We start from the raw sequence: 18,606 nt of genomic DNA on the forward strand, positions 1-18,606 counted from the left end.
TAAGAATTTCTGAAAATTCTCGGAATCCCTGGAACTTACCGGCGTTCCTGAGACTTCTCGGAATTTCTGAAATTTCCAAGAAGTTTCAGGCAGCGGGTAAAATTCCGACCTGAATTTTTCGGCAAAAATTACATAATATTACGTAACATTATGTAATATTACGTAATATTACGTAATTGCTCTTTAAAATTTCTCCGGCCGGAATTTTTCGGCAAAAATTATGTAATATTACGTAATATTACGTAAAATTTTTGCTGAAAAATTCAGGTCGGAATTTTTGCCGTTACAATAGCAAATAGTAGCAAGTAGTAAGCGTTATATGTTGTCAGAGGCATCAGAGGTGGTTAGCAGAGACGAGCAGAGGCATGCAGTGGCAAGCAGAGATCAGCAGGGGCGAACAGTAGCATGTAGTAATTGTTATAAGATGTCAGAATCATCAGGGGTGGTCAGCAGTGTTCAGAAGAGGCTAGCAAAGGCATGCACAGGCAAGCAGAAACCTGCAAAGGCAAACAGAAACTTGTAGGGGCATGCAATAGTAAGTATTAATCGTTATACATTATCAGAAATACCTGCAGTGGTCAGTAGCGTTCGGCGGAGGCCAGGAAAGTTCAGCAGAGACAAGCACACGCTGACAGAGATCAGCAAAGACCAACAGAGGTTAACAGAAGTCAGTAGTAATCGTTATAGGTTGTCAGAAATATAAGCGATGGTCAGCAGAGTCCAGCAGAGGCAAGCGGTAATCAGGAGCAGTCAGTAACAGTCGCTGTATGGTGTCAAAAGTTGTCGGGAGTTCTGTACTTTTGTCAGCACTGGTCATCAGAGGTCATCAGAGGAAAATAAAAACCAGGAGTAATTTGCAGAGTTCAGTAACGAACTCTAGGAAAGGCAAGTAAAAATACCTGGGCAGTCGAGATTCCGAATCGTGTGCCGTTGACGGGAGGTCGGATCAGAGATGCCAGAAAAGCACCGAAGGTGCTTTCTCACACTATGCTAGATCACGCGTACGTGAGCTCGTGGAGTTTCGGAAAGTCGACAAAGGCAAACTGACACATGCTCTCTTTCTCGATTATTCCGAAGCTGCCCGAAGTAATTTCGGTCCGCCTCGTGGGAGGAGAGAGAGAAAGGCTCACATTTGCCTTCTCGCTCTTAACAACTGAAATCCGACCTCCCGTCTACGGCATACGATTTGGAATCTCGAGCCGTGATTTTCGACTGCCCAGGCATTTTTATTTTCCGACCTATGTAGGCGCACATAAGCAAAGTACCCATAATGGAAAAAAAATTTTGTAAAATTTATTTTACGGAAATACACGTTTTAAGACCCTCTGATCATATTTTAATTATTGAAAAAAAAGAAATTTTTTTTTATTATTCCCATGTATGAGCGTACATATGCATATTAATAATACGATTTTTCAAAATCAAAATTCTTTAAGATTGAAAATTAATAAATTAAAATGAGAGTCCACTCTTTGCCAGTATCGTGCACGTTGTGGCATTTTTCAATAAGAAGAGTTCTTATTTTTATAACATAAACAGAAAAGTAGAATTAATAGTTGCGGAAATTAATTAATAATGATTTTCCTCGATATATTTTGAGTTAACCGTATCAATTTGTTATGACGAACTAAATATTATATGTTTGATTTGGCTTAATTTTGCATAAAAAAATGATTGTATCGATCCATAAAAATTAATAACGTGCACGATACCGTTCAATGGAAACCACGGGAAAGTGGTGGTCTCTTCCATCAGGAGGGAAATGTAAAAAACTGTTATTTAATTATGCAATGTGCAATATTGAAATGTTTAAACTAACGTAATGAAAAAAGAGCTCGTGAATACATTAATTTTTGATTAATGTACATACGAGCTATAGTCACGAGATTCCCACCATCAAACCGTTTAAAAACAAAGGAATAGTGATCCCGTTTGCCAGTATGATACAAAGTATGGGTTGGATTTTAAATTTGAAAAGGACATAGTCGAATATTTTTAAAGGTACAAAACAGCGTTTCATTTTAGAACAGTAACATGAGTTACCAGGTACTATCATAAAACTGTTTTAGCCAGTTATATCCCTTTTTACCTGAAGTACAAGGTAAAAAGTACGAGGTACAAGTAAATCGAAATCCGAAAATCATTCACATTATATCAATGTAAATGAAGCGGCCACTCCATCAGAGTTAAATACAAAATTTTGTAATTTCTGTGAAAACAGAATTTTCATTAGATGTACGTGGTGTTTAAAATTTGTATGTTTTGACTGTTTTTACGAAAAATACCATCCAGATTCATGTACTTCATATATTAAAAATAACACATGTTAAATGTAATTGGTAAATTCAACTTTAAAAAAAAATATTCCAAGACCAGACAAAAATATAATGTCACATTTAGTATACGATTAAAATATAATTAAAAAAAAAAGATTTCTTTTAGCAAGATTCGAACCTGCAGAGCAAAAGAAACTCGAACTTACAGCCAAAAACCCCATCATTCACACCATACTACTTATTGGTGAATTTGGTTCTATTTTTGAGGATAAGTAGCTGTAATAACTTTAATAATATCTTGCAGTAAAACTTAACCCAAAATCGGGTACCATTTCAACTTTCCCTTATTAGAATCGAGTTTTCAATTTGTTTTAGCGAAAATCCCAGCCGGTGAAGCTGCTTACTGCTGTTTTTAATTACCAAGCATTTATTTCTCAATTAACCCTTTGCGAGTGAGACCATTTTGCACATTATTCTAAAACATTTGTGGTATTCGTTTTCAATGCGATTTAAATAAGCATGTAATGTATAAGATTTCATTTAAGTTTTTCTTTTCTAGAGAAGATAAAGAAAAAGTTTATTTAATTTTTTTTACATAAAATTGAATTCTTCCCAAGATTTATATAAAACATTTAAAAGATCTTTTATAAATTACGCCTACGTATCGGAACAACTATGAAACAAGAGATATAATCATTATTATCCATGGGCTGATTATAGTCAAAGACTAATCGGACTTTGAAATGAGAACATAAAACTTAAATGTAAAGTTCCATTTAAATTCATTCAACCATTTATACTCAATCGTATTAATAATATACATATGTACGCTCATACATGGGTATAATAAAAAACAATTTCTTTTTTTCAATAATTAAAATATGATCAGGGGGTCTTAAAACGTGTATTTCCGTAAAATAAATTTCACAAAATTTTTTTTCCATTATGGGTACTTTACTTATGTGCGCCTACATAGGTCGGAAAATAAAAATGCCTGGGCAGTCGAAAATCACGGCTCGAGATTCCAAATCGTATGCCGTAGACGAGAGGTCGGATTTCAGTTGTTAAGAGCGATAAGGCAAATGTGAGCCTTTCTCTCTCTCCTCCCACGAGGCGGACCGAAATTACTTCGGGCAGCTTCGGAATAATCGAGAAAGAGGGCATGCGTCAGTTTGCCTTTGTTCGACTTTCCGAAACTCTACGAGCTCACGTACGCGTGATCTGGTATGTGTAAGTAGGGCATCGGGTGCTGAATCTGACATCTTTAACTCTACTGTCATTCTATCATTTATTGTACAAATTGCATATTCTGCCATTGGTTATATGACATTCGCTCATACTTTTCCGGTACAATTTTTCAATTATTTTGCAAATGCTAACCATATAGCCATATGCCTTTTTCTAAATAATGGTTTTTGAATTTCTATTCCCCCTCTCAAGTCTGCATTTTTTAGTACACGACAAATTGTTTCTGCACTCGCATTTATATTAAATTCGGATAAATAAAAATTCGTGAAATTTGTACTCACTAAATAGCAATTTCACGATAAAAAGATCTAATTCGAAAATGATTCTAAATAGAAAACATTTGTTTCTATTCAAAAAAGGAACGCCGAGTAAATATTAATTTGACTATATTCGTTACATTTATAGTTAATTCGTTTAGCGTAATGACTTTAAAAGATTTCAAATATCGAGTAGAAAAATGAAAAAATTTCTAGTTTTCGATAGCTCGATAGAGTAAACAATTTCGGAACAACTTAAAGATGAGTCATGACGTATGTGGGAACTAAATGAAATATGGCGATGGTGCACGGTCAGTGTGTGATCTTTTGTTGACTACGTTGAAGGTGGATGGTATCTGAAGTGTTCAAGAGTGTAATTGTAATATAAATTTAAAGCACAATGAGTTTCTTTTACAAAATATTTGGTGGTAAGAAGGAGTTGGCCCCTATGACAACGGCCGAAGCGATACAAAAATTACGCGAGACAGAGGATATGTTGATCAAAAAACAAGATTTTCTTGAAACTAAAATAGATCTTGAAATTCAAGTTGCCAAGAAAAATGGAACAAAAAATAAGAGAGGTATTTACGAACAATTATTTAAATTTTTTATTGTTGTTTACGGATAATTCTCCACGAGTAAGGTCACTTGTCATTATGACGTTTTTTTTCTTATACAGGCTGATTCTCTGGAACTGAAGCATAGTGTATTTTTTTCTACGTTAAAATACAAAACATTGAAATGGATAAATATTGTGCGTCCGATTGAAAACTGTTTCCCTGTGACTGTAATTTTCTTGTATATGCGATATTGCACCTGCAAAAAAATTTAGTCACAGGATCTCGTGGAGACTTTATTTAAACACACTTTTCGATTTTAAGTTGAGAGAAAAGTACATTGAAATTATTTGCATTGAATCGTTTATTATTTAAATAATGCACTTAGATAAGATGTTGATAAAAATGTGATTGTGTTTCACAGCGGCAATTCAAGCTCTTAAACGAAAGAAACGATATGAAAAACAGTTACAACAAATTGATGGCACATTATCTACGATTGAAATGCAAAGGGAAGCACTTGAAAGTGCGAATACAAATACTGCGGTGCTTACAACGATGAAGAGCGCAGCAGATGCATTAAAATCTGTTCATCAAGATATGTAAGAAATCCAATTCTATAACATTGTCGTTGTTTAACTCTAATACAGACTCAACGAGATGTTACATATTTTCAGGGATGTCGATCAAGTGCACGATATGATGGATGATATAGCTGAACAACAGGACGTAGCAAGAGAAATTTCAGATGCAATATCTAACCCTGTGGCATTTGGTCAAGATATAGACGAAGAAGAACTAGAAAAAGAATTAGAGGAACTTGAGCAAGAACAACTTGACAAAGAATTGCTTGGTATTGAACCTACAGATGAACTTCCAAACGTACCAGCTACTGCAATTCCAGCTGCACCAGCCAGGACTCGCACAAGTAATATTCCTAATTTAATGTGAATTAAGTTTATTCTATAACAGTTTGTTTTTAAACTTGTTTTCTTACATTTTAGAAGCCAAACCAGAAGAGGATGATGATTTAAAAGAATTAGAAGCATGGGCATCGTAAAGTGGTATCAAAATGATTGTAAGAAATTAATAGCTAAAATTAAGTATGCATTCTGCAAGAAATTGATAATGTTACATGAATCTTTATTTTCTAGATTTTATATTATGTAATTCTTTCAAAGTCAATATAGCAGTATTTTTTCATGCACAGATTAAAACATTGATCAAAATAATAACGAAGCTTATATAAAAATAATTTTGCTTTTTGTGCATAAAGTGAATCATTGACAAATGAAGAAACTTTATAAATAACAGTAAGCAAGTATTTTACTTGTATATATGCTAGCCTATATACTTTGTAATTACAATAAAAATACAAATTACAACAGACAGGTATATAATTTATATTTGCAATGTAAAAAGTGATAATCATGGACTATATTGTTGCTTTTTGAACTTGAATGTCATTTTAATGTATATATGCATAACATATTTTGTATAAATGTACCTGCTATAAATAAATCCATTCAAGTGTATGTGTAGTAATCTAGTATAACTGCAAGTAAAAACTGCTATATTTTTCACTTAAAATTTTTAACGTTACAAGCAATTCATTCGTTAATAATTAAAACATTAAATGTAATTTAAATGTAATAGTTTTTTTGTAAATATCATATAAAATATTGTATATAAAAAAGAATTATCAAAATTATACTTCAAATTTTAAATTTCAATTTCTATTGGACATAGGTTTGTTCATATATTTATTTTAATGCATTTATAATTCTTACAAAACATTTATATGTATATAAGCTTGAAATATTCGCAATACGTAATAATACGTAACGTAATACATAACAATATGTAAGAACAATATATCAGACTTGTAAAATTGACGACTAAATTATTAATAATATAATTATACTTCTAAAAAATTCATTTAAATAATTCGGGTAAAGGACAGTCTCAAAAAGTAAAAGTTTTATTTCGTTTCATTTAATATTCCAACAGTATTAATTAAATGATAAAAGTAAATGAGAATGTTATTAACGAGTCACATCACTCTCGTATGCAATAACAGGAGTAGGAATATATTTTTTGTTTAATTTATTACTCAATGCTGGTATAGGTAAAGGATGAATGTGAGGTTTAGCAGGAAATCTGGTACCAGCGATATCGATTTCATAGCAGGCTGTAGTATCCATTATAAAATCTGTTGTAACAATATTTCTATCAGGTTGCATATGCTTTGATCTAGGAGAACTGATAAATCCAAGACAAATATGTTTTTCAGTTGCAAATCCATACCTGTAAATTCAGTTCATTAATGACTTCATGTCAGAAAAAAAGTAATATTTTATTAGTAATCATCATGAGTGTCTACCCTGTTGACGTAACAGTTCCTACGAATTCATTATTTCGATAAACAGGTTCACCACCCCATGGCCATACATTCTTATTTATATCTAGTTCGTTAACAACAAATAATACTAATCGCTTTGTTACACCTTGTTCTTTCTGATGTTGTAAAGCAAATTTCCCAATGAAATAGTCTTTCTGTAGTAAAAATAATCATATTAATCAAATGTTTAAAAATTTTATATCTATAGTAATTGAAATGTTCATAAAATTAAGTATGATATTAATTCTATTGGGATAAATATTCATACTGATACAGATTTACTTACGTCTAATTTCACACTGTATCCACATCCAGCTTCATATGGTGTGACAAATGGTGTTAATTCTTCGGCCCAGAAAGGAATAAACCTTTCTATTCGCATGAAACGTTGTGTGAGTACACCTACATCTCGTACTCCATAATCTTTGCCCACTTCCATTAACCTGGAGTATACGTGAAGTGCATATTCAGTAGGTATATACAAACAATAACCAGATTCACCAGTATTCGTAAATGACATTATCATTACATCTGAGGCATATGCTACATTTGCAGTCTGTTAACATTAAAATTGTTCACGAACGTGAAATTATATATTTATTACTGAAGTGGTTGTTAATACTAATACATACCTTGTATGTGAAAGGAGAAAGATTAATGTTAGAATTTGAAAGTTCTGAAAGTAGTCCTGTTGCTTTAGGTCCTACTAAGTTAATAACTGTATATTTTGAAGTTACGTCATTAAGGCCTACCGAGTGATCTGCTGGTAAATGTCTATGTAACATTATTAATCTTTTTTAAAAAATGATTCGTATAATTGTAAAAAAATGATTTGTATTTTTAGCTGTTTGTTACCTCGACATCCATTGATAAATGCGTGTTTGTTGTGCTGTAGGTGATACCATAAAATAACTATTTTCTGATTGTCTTACTAGGAGACAATCGTTTTCATATCCACCTCTTTCATTTTGCATTCCTGTATGCACTATACCACCAACAGGTATATTTGCATCATTAGAACACAATTGCTGAAGGTATTCTACTACTTCCCAACGACTAGACTATAAATATATCTATTAGCGATTATATAAACATTTAAACAAACGTCACACTTTTTGCACACTCACTTTAATTTTGATTTTTGAAAATGAACTCATATCTATTATCCCTACTCCTTCTTTACACGCTAAAAATTCTTCTTTCATAAAATCAAAAAACTGTGGTTTGTAAAAACTGCCTGGTGGCATGACTGGCTTCTTTTGTCCTCCTTGTAATTATATTAATTACGGTTTATTTACTTGAACATAACATGAAAGGTAAAGAAAGACCTAGTAGCCATTCCCTTACTTCTGTAAGTTGAATCAAAGTAAAGTGGTCTCTCATAAGCCATCTTCACACCAAAAATTGCACCCCTCTCTTCAAGAACAGAATATAAAGGCGAACAACGTAATTTTCGAGCATATTTATACTCGCATTGATGGGGATATAAGATTGCATAATTTCGACCAACTATTTCTTTTGTTCTTTGTTGTAAATACCGTTTACTACTATGTAAATCTAGAAACCTTTGTACACTAAAGGGAAGTAATTCTTGTGTAGATTCGCCATTTATTAAACACTCTGCAACTTCTTTACCTATTCCTCCTGCTCCTAATAAAAATATCTGATAATATTAATATGCAAATACAATTAAAAAATTTGTAACTTTTTACCTTGCAATGAATTTCCATTCATACCAACAGCAACAAAATAATTCTTCACTTCTGGACTTTCTCCTAATATCCATCTGCCATCCGGTGTAAAGTTATCAGGACAGTTATATACATCTGGTTGTATGTCTTTCAAAATTGGTAATCTATGTACCACTTTATTCCATAGAGGTTTCCAGTGAGATGGATTATTTTTAAGATAGTTTTTCCAGTTTTTTGTAGGAACGATACCATTTTCAAAAGCAGGTTTCGATTCTGGTTCGAACCAGCCAACTAATAAACTTTCTATAATATTAAATACATAGTTGAAATAAATACATACAAAGTTCTCATGATGAATTATTAATTTTATGAGAATTAAATAAAATATGTACTAATTATATTCTAAAACAATTTACTGAATACCTTGCCATTCTCTCATGTATGAGTGTGAATCAAAATCTCGTATACATGGTAAAGTTATATTCGAAGTAGGTGGGAAAGGATAAGCAATTGCATAAAAATGTTCTGCGGGATATGCTGGAATTCTGACTGGTGGACTGCATCGTAATCCTAATTCACGTGCCCACTATTTAGTAAAGTTCAGGGAAGTATTTATATAGCGATTAATAAAAGTATGAAAATAATATTACAGATAAACAATAAATTAAGAAGATTGATTTTACCATTCCAGCACAGTTTACAAAATATTCACATAGAATTACACCATGTTTAGTTCTTATACTTTTCACAGCTCCATTTTCAGTGTGTACTTCTTCGATTCTACAATTTTCAACATATGTCGCACCTCCCAGTTTCGCTAATTTAGCCAAGACTTTACAAATTGCACTAGAATCGGCTATTGCATCTTCGGGTACCCAGACTGCACCTTCGATGTCTTCGATGTTCAAATATGGATGTAATCGTTTTAGTTCTTCTCTGCCCAGAATCTAGTTAATTTATTACTCATTAAAAATACATGTTATATTTCTCGTTCAACAGTAACATACGATTAAACCTTACTTCGCAATGTAAACCTGTAGGTACATTATAAGCCATTCTTCTTCTTAAAGCTATCATTCTATCTTTAGTTTGAGCTAAGTTTATGCTACCGCACTGTTTTAGTCCAATATCATATCCCATTTCTTGTAGTTGTTGATATAGCTTAATGCTGTAAGAAATCAAGTTCCTATGCGATATTGGTTTAAAAAGACTAAGTGTACCTGAACCAAAATGAGACGTTCCGCTTCCAATTCTGTAATAACAATCTTTTCAAGCTTCCTTCATAAAAAATGATGACTTATCATTTATAATTTATCTTATTTGACAAATTAACATATACCTATCTTGTTCCAGAACAAGTACGTCATTCCACCCATTAATAACAAGATGATAAGCAACTGAATTGGCAACTGTTCCCGCGCCCGCAATAACAATTTGTGATTGCAAAGGTAATACTGTCGCTTGGGATGCAAAATGAGAATCATTGCTGAACTTCTTATAGTTCTCGTTTTTGTTGACTTGTCCAAGTGTAAATATTTCATTTTTGTAGGTTATATTACTCGAATAATGTCTATTAACTTCTAAAATTTTTTTGTTCAAAAATGGTATATAAACACATTTCAAATACACGTGTCTCAGCATTAAATTATGTTTAGAATAATAATTACGTTGTTTTATTTGAATGCTCAAACACTGGAGTCAAATCATTAGGATTGTTGGAACTTATATTCTATTTCTAGAGTTTACTGTAATACATATGTAATGCGTATGTAATCTATGTATTTATTCATATAAGTTTACAACGACGTGTGTGATTTTTAGCAAGTTGTAAACAAAAGTTTCAGAATAACATAAGAGATACATCAAAAGTTAATTTCAGTAATTTGAAATAAATCTTAGTTAAGTAACTCGAAGTAATTATTGAAATACACTTAAATCCCTAAGAGATATAATTATTTTGTATAAAAATTAATTTTTTAATTATCTTTCATTGAAACATTTATAAAATATACATCATTGGGATTTGTTAATTTATACGTTTGTATTCGTCATATCGAGTAAGATGTCTCATACGACAAATGTAATGTCTTCAAAATAATTGTATTATAAAATAATTATTTATAAATTTGATATACTTTTTAATTAATTATGTGATTTATACAAGCAATTTAAAAAAATCTTGGATATTTTAACACTAGATTTACGGTACGCATTCAGATTCTAAACATAACGTTATAGGACTCATAAATATTATTTGTTAGCAATTTATCTTGAATTGATGTAACGATATGGATGTATACTCTAATTAAAAGAAATAATCGTATTTTAAGGTAATCGTCAACGTAGTGAATTATAATAGAAATATGCGCAACGAGTGTCCGTAAACCTAGTGTTAACATATTTGACATACTGCGCGCCAAAACGATAGCAAATTGATACTGATAAGCTCTAACAACCTGTTATCGATTTGTTATTCTTTTGCATTTTTTTAATTTTACTTATAGAATATACCTATGTCAATATCGTAAAGAAACTCAGGAAAGGTAAGGCTTAGAATTACGCTGCGATCACAGTGCAAGCGTTTTCGTGAGAATTTTGCTTGTGTGCCATCCGATGGCAGCCATCGCAGTAAATTTTGTCTTGTTGCTCCTACAGTACCAAGCGTGCACGAGTGCAACAAGGCGCGACATACTGCGACGTTGTGCTAAAGATGGCTGACGGAGCCCTGGGCAGAGATGACAGAAAAGCACCGAAGGTGCTTTCTCACACTATGCCAGATCACGCGTACGTGAGCTCGTAGAGTTTCGAAAAGTCGACAAAGCAAACTGACGCATGCCCTCTTTCTCGATTCTCCGAAGCTGCCCGAAGTAATTTCGGACCGCCTCGTGGGACTAGAGAGAGAGGCTCACATTTGCCTTCTCGCTCTTAACAACTGAAATCCGACCTCCCGTCTACGGCATACGATTTGGAATCTCGACTGCCCAGGCATTTTTACTTTCCGACCTATGTAGGCGCACATAAGCAAAGTACCCATAATGGAAAAAAAATTTTGTAAAATTTATTTTACGGAAATACACGTTTTAAGACCCCCTGATCATATTTTAATTATTGAAAAAAAAGAAATTTTTTTTTATTATTCCTATGTATGAGCGTACATATGTATATGGACCGTTTATTTTGAAAGTGGTATAAGTCCTTTTTTTAAAAAAATGAGATATGATGTGATTTATGCTTAATTTAGTGTAAACTTTTTGTTTATAACTAGTTAGTATTTAATATCTTAAAAGATGCTAATGCTTTGTTCAATTTAAAATTTGCCAGTAAAAGAAATTACGTAACCATTGATTATGAAAGTGGTGTAAGTCCAATTTCCATACTTATGTTATTGCATATAGTGATATGTGTACTGGGCAAAATTGAAATTTACAAATGGCGTTGATGTGGTTGAGGGTTGTTCAGTCTTTGGAAAATAACATTGAGGTAATTGATCATAAATTTTTACTCTCCGGACATTCGTATCTTCCAAACGATGCAGATTTTGGTATTTATTACGAAAAAAGAATTTCCTGGACATACCACAGGATTATTATGACGTTCTAAACCAATGTAGGCGACATAATAAATTTATTTTACACGAAATGAAACGAGAGAATTTCGTTTCGACAAAAAATCTACAAAACGCAATTAAAAAACAGATAAGAAGAAACACTAATGGAGGAAAAGTAAATTGGTTGCAAATATGTTGGATGAGATTCTGCAAAACTGCACCGTATACTATTTCATATAAAACATCAATGGAGGACACAGAATTTAAGACTCTAAATTTATCAGCTACATGTCGGGGAAGACCGGTAAAATTTGAAAAAATCGCCCTGGCGCCTTTGTATCACGATACCAAGCCTATTACATACGAAAAATATAAGGTATTACCTTATATACCTCCTGTGCATCATGAATATTTCTAAACACTGCCACACGAAGAGCGTAAATAATTAATAATACCAATATCTTGTGTTAAGTTTAACAATATAGAAATATAATTAACGTTCAAAATAAAAAATGTTAATCCTATTTTATTTCTTGTTATTATTTATAAAGAAAATTGGATTAATATGAGATATATTTTAAGTGATATTTGTTATTTCAAAATTGAAATTAAATGATATTTACAATTGACTAATTATGAAAGTGCTGCAAGTCCATTTGCAGCCTGGAAATTGTACATTATTTTAGTTAAATTCGTCTAAAAAAAATTTATATAATTAAATTACATATTGATAAATTAGTACAAACATTCCCAGACTTCACATAATTAACCTATATTTTTTAATTGTCAGATCTGCTAACATTCAATTTTCTCGAAACAAAAGTAAATGGACTTGCACCACTTTCAAAATAAACGGTCCATATTATTAATACGATTTTTCAAAATCAAAATACTTTTAGATTGAAAATTAATAAATTAAAATAAGAATCCACTCTTTGCCAGTATTGTGCACGCTGTGACATTTTTCAATAAGAAGAGTTCTTATTTTTATAACATAAACAAAATAGTAGAATTTATAGTTGCAGAAATGAATTAATAATGATTTTCCTCGATATGTTTTGAGATAACCGTATCAATTTGATATGACGAACTAAATATCATGTTTGATTTGGCTTAACTTTGTATAAAAAAATAATTGTTTCGATCCATCAAAATTAATAACGTGCACCATCAAACCGTTTAGAAAGAAAGGAAAAGTGATCCCGTTTGCCAGTTTAATACAAAGTATGGGTTGGATTTTAAATTTTAAAAGGACATAGTCGAATATTTTTAAAGGTACAAAACATAGCGTTTCAGTTTAGAACAGTAACATGAATTAGCAAGTAATGTCATAAAACTGTTTTACCCAGTTATATCCTTTTTTAACTAAAGTATAAAGTAAAAAGTATGTGGTACAAGGTACGACTGTTCGAAAATTGTTCAAATTTTATCAATGTAAATGAAGCGGCCTTTCCATCAGAGTTAAATATAAAATTTTGTACGTATAAGCAAAGTACCATAATGAAAAAAAAATTTGAGAAATTTTTCAAAACCCAGACTTCTTTTATCTTTCGCGTATTTTTACGTAATTCTGCAAAAGAAAAAAGCAATAACTCTAATCATAATAATAAACGAGCCAAAAATGAAGCAAACTTAAAATATTGGTCAACAGTGTATATCTTTGATTCTGTGTAATAAATTGATATTGTTTAAAAGACGGACTTGTTGCACTTTTGAACAGTGGCTCGGATATGAGGGAGTCGGAAGTGAAGGGAAGTAAATTGTAACACGTTTTATTTTAATTTTATTCCGTCCTAAAAGAACAGACGTTTATTTTGGTTTCATTTCAACGCCCCGTTGCGCCATTCTGTCTTCTGAAACCAAAAAAACGACGATATGTCAACACCGGTATAATATTGTTACGAAATCGAACTAAGCGAGTGGCTAACAATTTTCACACATATTTACATATCACGTATAAATAAATACAAAAATTAGATAATTATTTCATACGAGTTTCACAACGCATTGTATGATTTTTATCATGAAAACAAGAAAAACAAAATGGTTTCATACAGCAAGGGCATGTTATAAATGCTTGTTCTGTACAGCATTTTTTATTTTTTGGGTTGTGTCGAAAACATACAAAAAACTCGTATGAAATACTTATCTAATTTTTGTATTTATTTATACGTGAGATGTAAATATGTATGAAAATAAACATTTATAACCATAACAGTATTTTATTTATTTGTAACAGCCAACTTTTTTCATAATATTACAAATTGAAATTAAAAATAAATAAAAATTCAAAAATAAGCGAAAAAAATGTAAGAATGTAGGTATTACGGTCAGGAGAGCGGTTGGGCGTTTTAATAAAACTTAAGACACGATGGACTTTTGGAAAACTATATTTGGTGTCTGCTCGCGGCAAGAGCCAATACAAATCTGTACCCTGACAGAGAACCAGGGTCGTGAGGGCACCCTTGACAGTACGGCCCTCTTTTGTCTAAGTGTCCTGGCCGATCCTCCTTTAAGAGGGGGAAACGCGCCAAAAAGAAGCACATGGCCCGCTTCGGGCATTTATCTATTTCAATGTTTCTAACAAAAAGAACAAAACAAAATGCTCTAAAATTCCGGGGACCGAACTCCTCGACGATAACTCTACGGCTGCCATGGCTGTTGAAAGCACGATCAAACTACACGGTACATATGTAATTTTTGTTTAAACTATTGATGTTACGGTAAAAATGTATTGGACTTTTGTGTTCCCCTCGTTGAGACCTACAATTTTTAAAAAAAAAACGTCGATTCGACGACTTCGAAACTTTACACTTTAAAGGCATTTTTTAAACAAACGGCGGGCCATAAACGTCTAGTATTTTACAGATTGCGTTTGGACACCAGCCCCTACAACTCTGCCAAATTTTGTTCAAATCCCAGGTTGACAGGTCGTGACCTCCCCTTGGTGCGTTTTGTCAACGCATGACCCCTCTCAAGGAAAAGTTCCTTGAGAGCAGGGGTGTCATAAAGAAACAAACGGTCACCCTGGCGAAGGCATTCGCCTCAGACTAGAAAGAACCAGAGATGCCAGATTCAGCACCGAAGATGCTTTCTCACACTATGCCAGATCACGCGTACGTGAGCTCGTGGAGTTTCGGAAAGTCGACAAAGGCAAACTGACGCATGCCCTCTTTCTCGATTATTCCGAAGCTGCCCGAAGTAATTTCGGTCCGCCTCGTGGGACTAGAGAGAGAAAGGCTCACATTTGCCTTCTCGCTCTTAACAACTGAAATCAGACCCCCCGTCTACGGCATACGATTTGGAATCTCGAGCCGTAATTCTCGACTGCTCAGGCATTTTTACTTTCCGACCTATGTAGGCGCACATAAGCAAAGTACCCATAATGGAAAAAAAATTTTGTAAAATTTATTTTACGGAAATACACGTTTTAAGACCCCCTGATTATATTTTAATTATTGAAAAAAAAGAAATTTTTTTTTATTATTCCCATGTATGAGCGTACATATGCATATTAATAATACGATTTTTCAAAATCAAAATTCTTAAAGATTGAACATTAATAAATTAAAATGAGAGTCCACTCTTTGCCAGTATCGTGCACGTTGTGGCATTTTTCAATAAGAAGAGTTCTTATTTTTATAACATAAACAGAAAAGTAGAATTAATAGTTGCGGAAATTAATTAATAATGATTTTCCTCGATATATTTTGAGTTAACCGTATCAATTTGTTATGACGAACTAAATATTATATGTTTGATTTGGCTTAATTTTGCATAAAAAAATGATTGTATCGATCTATAAAAATTAATAACGTGCACGATACCGCTCAATGGAAACCACGGAAAGGTGGTGGTCTCTTCCATCAGGAGTGAAATGTAAAAAACTGTTATTTAATTATGCAATGTGCAATATTGAAATGTTTAAACTAACGTAATGAAAAAAGAGCTCGTGAATACATTAATTTTTGATTAATGTACATACGAGCTATAGTCACGAGATTCCCACCATCAAACCGTTTAAAAACAAAGGAATAGTGATCCCGTTTGCCAGTATGATACAAAGTATGGGTTGGATTTTAAATTTGAAAAGGACATAGTCGAATATTTTTAAGGGTACAAAACAGCGTTTCATTTTAGAACAGTAACATGAGTTAGCAGGTACTATCATAAAACTGTTTTAGCCAGTTATATCCCTTTTTACCTGAAGTACAGGGTAAAAAGTACGAGGTACAAGTAAATCGAAATCCGAAAATCATTCACATTATATCAATGTAAATGAAGCGGTCTTTCCATCAGAGTTAAATACAAAATTTTGTAATTTCTGTGAAAACAGAATTTTCATCAGATGTACGTGGTGTTTAAAATTTGTATGTTTTGACTGTTTTTACGAAAAATACCATTCAGATTCATGTACTTCATATATTAAAAATAACACATGTTAAATGTAATTGGTAAATTCAACTTTAAAAAAAAATATTCCAAGACCAGACAAAAATATAATGTCACATTTAGTGTATAGTTAAAATATAATTTAAAAAAAAAAAGATTTCTTTTAGCAGGGTTCAAACCTGCAGAGCAAAAGAACCTCGATTTGCAGCCAAACACCTCATCATTTACGCCACGCTAGTTATTGGTGAATTTGGTTCTATTTTTGGAAATAAGTAGCTGTAATAACTTTAATAATATCTTGCAGTAAAACTTAACCCAAAACCGGGTACCATTCCAATTTTTCCTTGTTAGAACCGAGTTTTCAATTTGTTTTAGCGAAAATTCCAACTGGTTAAGCTGCTTACTGCTATTTTTAATTACCAAGCTTTTATTTCTCAATTAACCCTTTGCTAGTAAAACCATTTTGCACATTATTCTAAAACATTTGTGGTATTCGTTTTCAATGCGATTTAAGTAAGCATGTAATGTATAAGATTTCATTTAAGTTTTTCTTTTCTAGAGAAGATAAAGAAAAAGTTTATTTAATTTTTTTTACATAAAATTGAATTCTTCCCAAGATTTATATGAAACACATAAAAGATCTTTTATAAATTACGCCTATGTATCGGAACAACTATGAAACAAGAAATATAATCATTATTATCCATGGGCTGATTATAGTCAAAGACTAATCGGACTTTGAAATGAGAACATAAAACTTAAATGTAAAGTTCCATTTAAATTCATTCAGCCATTTATACTCAATCGTATTAATAATATACATATGTACACTCATACATAGGAATAATAAAAAAAAATTTCTTTTTTTTCAATAATTAAAATATGATCAGAGGGTCTTAAAACGTGTATTTCCGTAAAATAAATTTTACAAAATTTTTTTTCCATTATGGGTACTTTGCTTATGTGCGCCTACATAGGTCGGGAAATAAAAATGCCTGGGCAGTCGAAAATCACGGCTCGAGATTCCAAATCGTATGTCGTAGACGGGAGGTTGGATTTCAGTTGTTAAGAGCGAGAAGGCAAATGTGAGCCTTTCTCTCTCTCCTCCCACGAGGCGGACCGAAATTACTTCGGGCAGCTTCGGAATAATCGAGAAAGAGGGCATGTGTCAGTTTGCCTTTGTCGACTTTCCGAAACTCCACGAGCTCACGTACGCGTGATCTGCCATGTGTGAGTATCGCACCGGGTGCTGAATCTGGCATCTATGTCTAGAGCCCCAGAGAATCGGGCCGAAAAAATACATTAGGTGATAGGTCTACTCGTATACCTCGTCGGTGACGCTACTATCTCGGGCGAAGCCGAGGAAATGTTCTTTGGTACTTTAGCACAGACACAGAGAGAGAGAGAGAGTAGTGGTCTTAAGAAGATAACTTACTTTATGGGTGGCGAGCCGGCATTTCGCAGTATCCGCAGCGTCGTATGGACCAGCTCTATAACTATCCTTGCAAAGTCCTCGCGGCGCTGCGCGGAACCTCTGCGACTCCGTGACCGCTTTGACTTTCTCTGGGTCCATGTCCGCCCCCACTGCGAATCCGCGGTTCGCGGTATTGCCGAAGGCTTGGCGGTAGTAACGCTCTGTGTGTCCTTCCGGTCCAATTTCAGGATGCAGGAGGACAACCGTCCGTAGTCTGTCCATCGGAGGACATATCTTCCTCCGGGTACCGGGCAACTGTACCTCCTGGTAGTTGTAGGAATATGGGCCGGTATCCGGAGGATGTCCTGGCCCAGGTCGAATATTATCTCCGTCGGTGGGGTTGTTTGAACCGCAGGCGTATATGGGAGCGTGTACTTCACCTCTTCCGCTGCACTTGGGTCGTTCTCCTCCAATTGGCACATAAGCCCTTTGTCGTCGATCTCCGCATCGACTGGAGCCTCGATGAAACTCGTATCACTTGGGGCACTTATTCTCATGTTGAGTGTTAGCAACCAACTGAGCATTGTTCCCTTAGTGCTAACGAGATTGGAGCACAGGTATTCCCCACTCTTTGTTTTCGCACTAGGGACAAGGGGTCGGCGGAAATCAACACAGTTTGTCGTTTGAAACTTGGATGGCTGTTCTTACCATGAAATTTCTTTTGTTTATTGATATTCGTAACTTTTATGTCACCTCGCTGGCTTCGGTAACGGCTGCCGACGGTGATATACAGGGTGTTCGGCTACCCCTGGGAAAAATTTTA

General features: G+C 33.4%; 3 protein-coding genes across 7 annotated transcripts; 1 reads left to right on the forward strand and 2 right to left on the reverse strand.

Annotated features, from left to right (window-relative positions):
- Window positions 1-4,041: 4,041 nt before the first annotated feature.
- On the forward strand, window positions 4,042-10,022 carry Shrb (charged multivesicular body protein shrub). 4 transcript variants are annotated; one of them, XM_076771534.1, is made up of 5 exons: window positions 4,042-4,362; window positions 4,763-4,940; window positions 5,016-5,266; window positions 5,343-5,402; window positions 9,784-10,022. In XM_076771534.1, the coding sequence occupies exons 1-4, from the start codon at window positions 4,182-4,184 to the stop codon at window positions 5,396-5,398; spliced, it is 666 nt and encodes a 221-aa protein (XP_076627649.1). In that variant the 5' UTR covers window positions 4,042-4,181; the 3' UTR covers window positions 5,399-5,402; window positions 9,784-10,022. The 4 variants fall into 4 exon arrangements, with proteins under 4 accessions (XP_076627649.1, XP_076627648.1, XP_076627650.1 ...); XM_076771533.1 differs by lacking the exon at window positions 9,784-10,022 and adding an exon at window positions 5,493-5,725 and having other exon boundaries at window positions 5,343-5,416; XM_076771535.1 differs by lacking the exon at window positions 9,784-10,022 and adding an exon at window positions 5,493-5,725.
- On the reverse strand, window positions 6,081-10,071 carry LOC143344908 (pyruvate dehydrogenase phosphatase regulatory subunit, mitochondrial-like). 2 transcript variants are annotated; one of them, XM_076771520.1, is made up of 13 exons: window positions 9,770-9,867; window positions 9,651-9,682; window positions 9,451-9,598; window positions 9,114-9,377; window positions 8,854-9,016; window positions 8,452-8,733; window positions 8,087-8,389; window positions 7,867-8,006; window positions 7,595-7,800; window positions 7,372-7,513; window positions 7,026-7,295; window positions 6,722-6,894; window positions 6,082-6,645 (listed from the first exon to the last, which is right to left on the reverse strand). In XM_076771520.1, the coding sequence occupies exons 3-13, from the start codon at window positions 9,568-9,570 to the stop codon at window positions 6,384-6,386; spliced, it is 2,325 nt and encodes a 774-aa protein (XP_076627635.1). In that variant the 5' UTR covers window positions 9,571-9,598; window positions 9,651-9,682; window positions 9,770-9,867; the 3' UTR covers window positions 6,082-6,383. The 2 variants fall into 2 exon arrangements, with proteins under 2 accessions (XP_076627634.1, XP_076627635.1); XM_076771519.1 differs by having other exon boundaries at window positions 6,081-6,645; window positions 9,451-9,682; window positions 9,770-10,071.
- A 3,713-nt stretch (window positions 10,072-13,784) lies between these two features.
- LOC143344918 (uncharacterized) lies at window positions 13,785-18,364 on the reverse strand. Its single transcript, XM_076771538.1, has 2 exons — window positions 17,805-18,364; window positions 13,785-13,830 (listed from the first exon to the last, which is right to left on the reverse strand). The coding sequence occupies exons 1-2, from the start codon at window positions 18,338-18,340 to the stop codon at window positions 13,803-13,805; spliced, it is 564 nt and encodes a 187-aa protein (XP_076627653.1). The 5' UTR covers window positions 18,341-18,364; the 3' UTR covers window positions 13,785-13,802.
- Between the last annotated feature and the right edge of the window lie 242 nt (window positions 18,365-18,606).

Source organism: Colletes latitarsis, chromosome 8 (assembly GCF_051014445.1).
Source record: "Colletes latitarsis isolate SP2378_abdomen chromosome 8, iyColLati1, whole genome shotgun sequence".
Classification (NCBI taxonomy): Eukaryota; Metazoa; Arthropoda; class Insecta; order Hymenoptera; family Colletidae; genus Colletes; species Colletes latitarsis.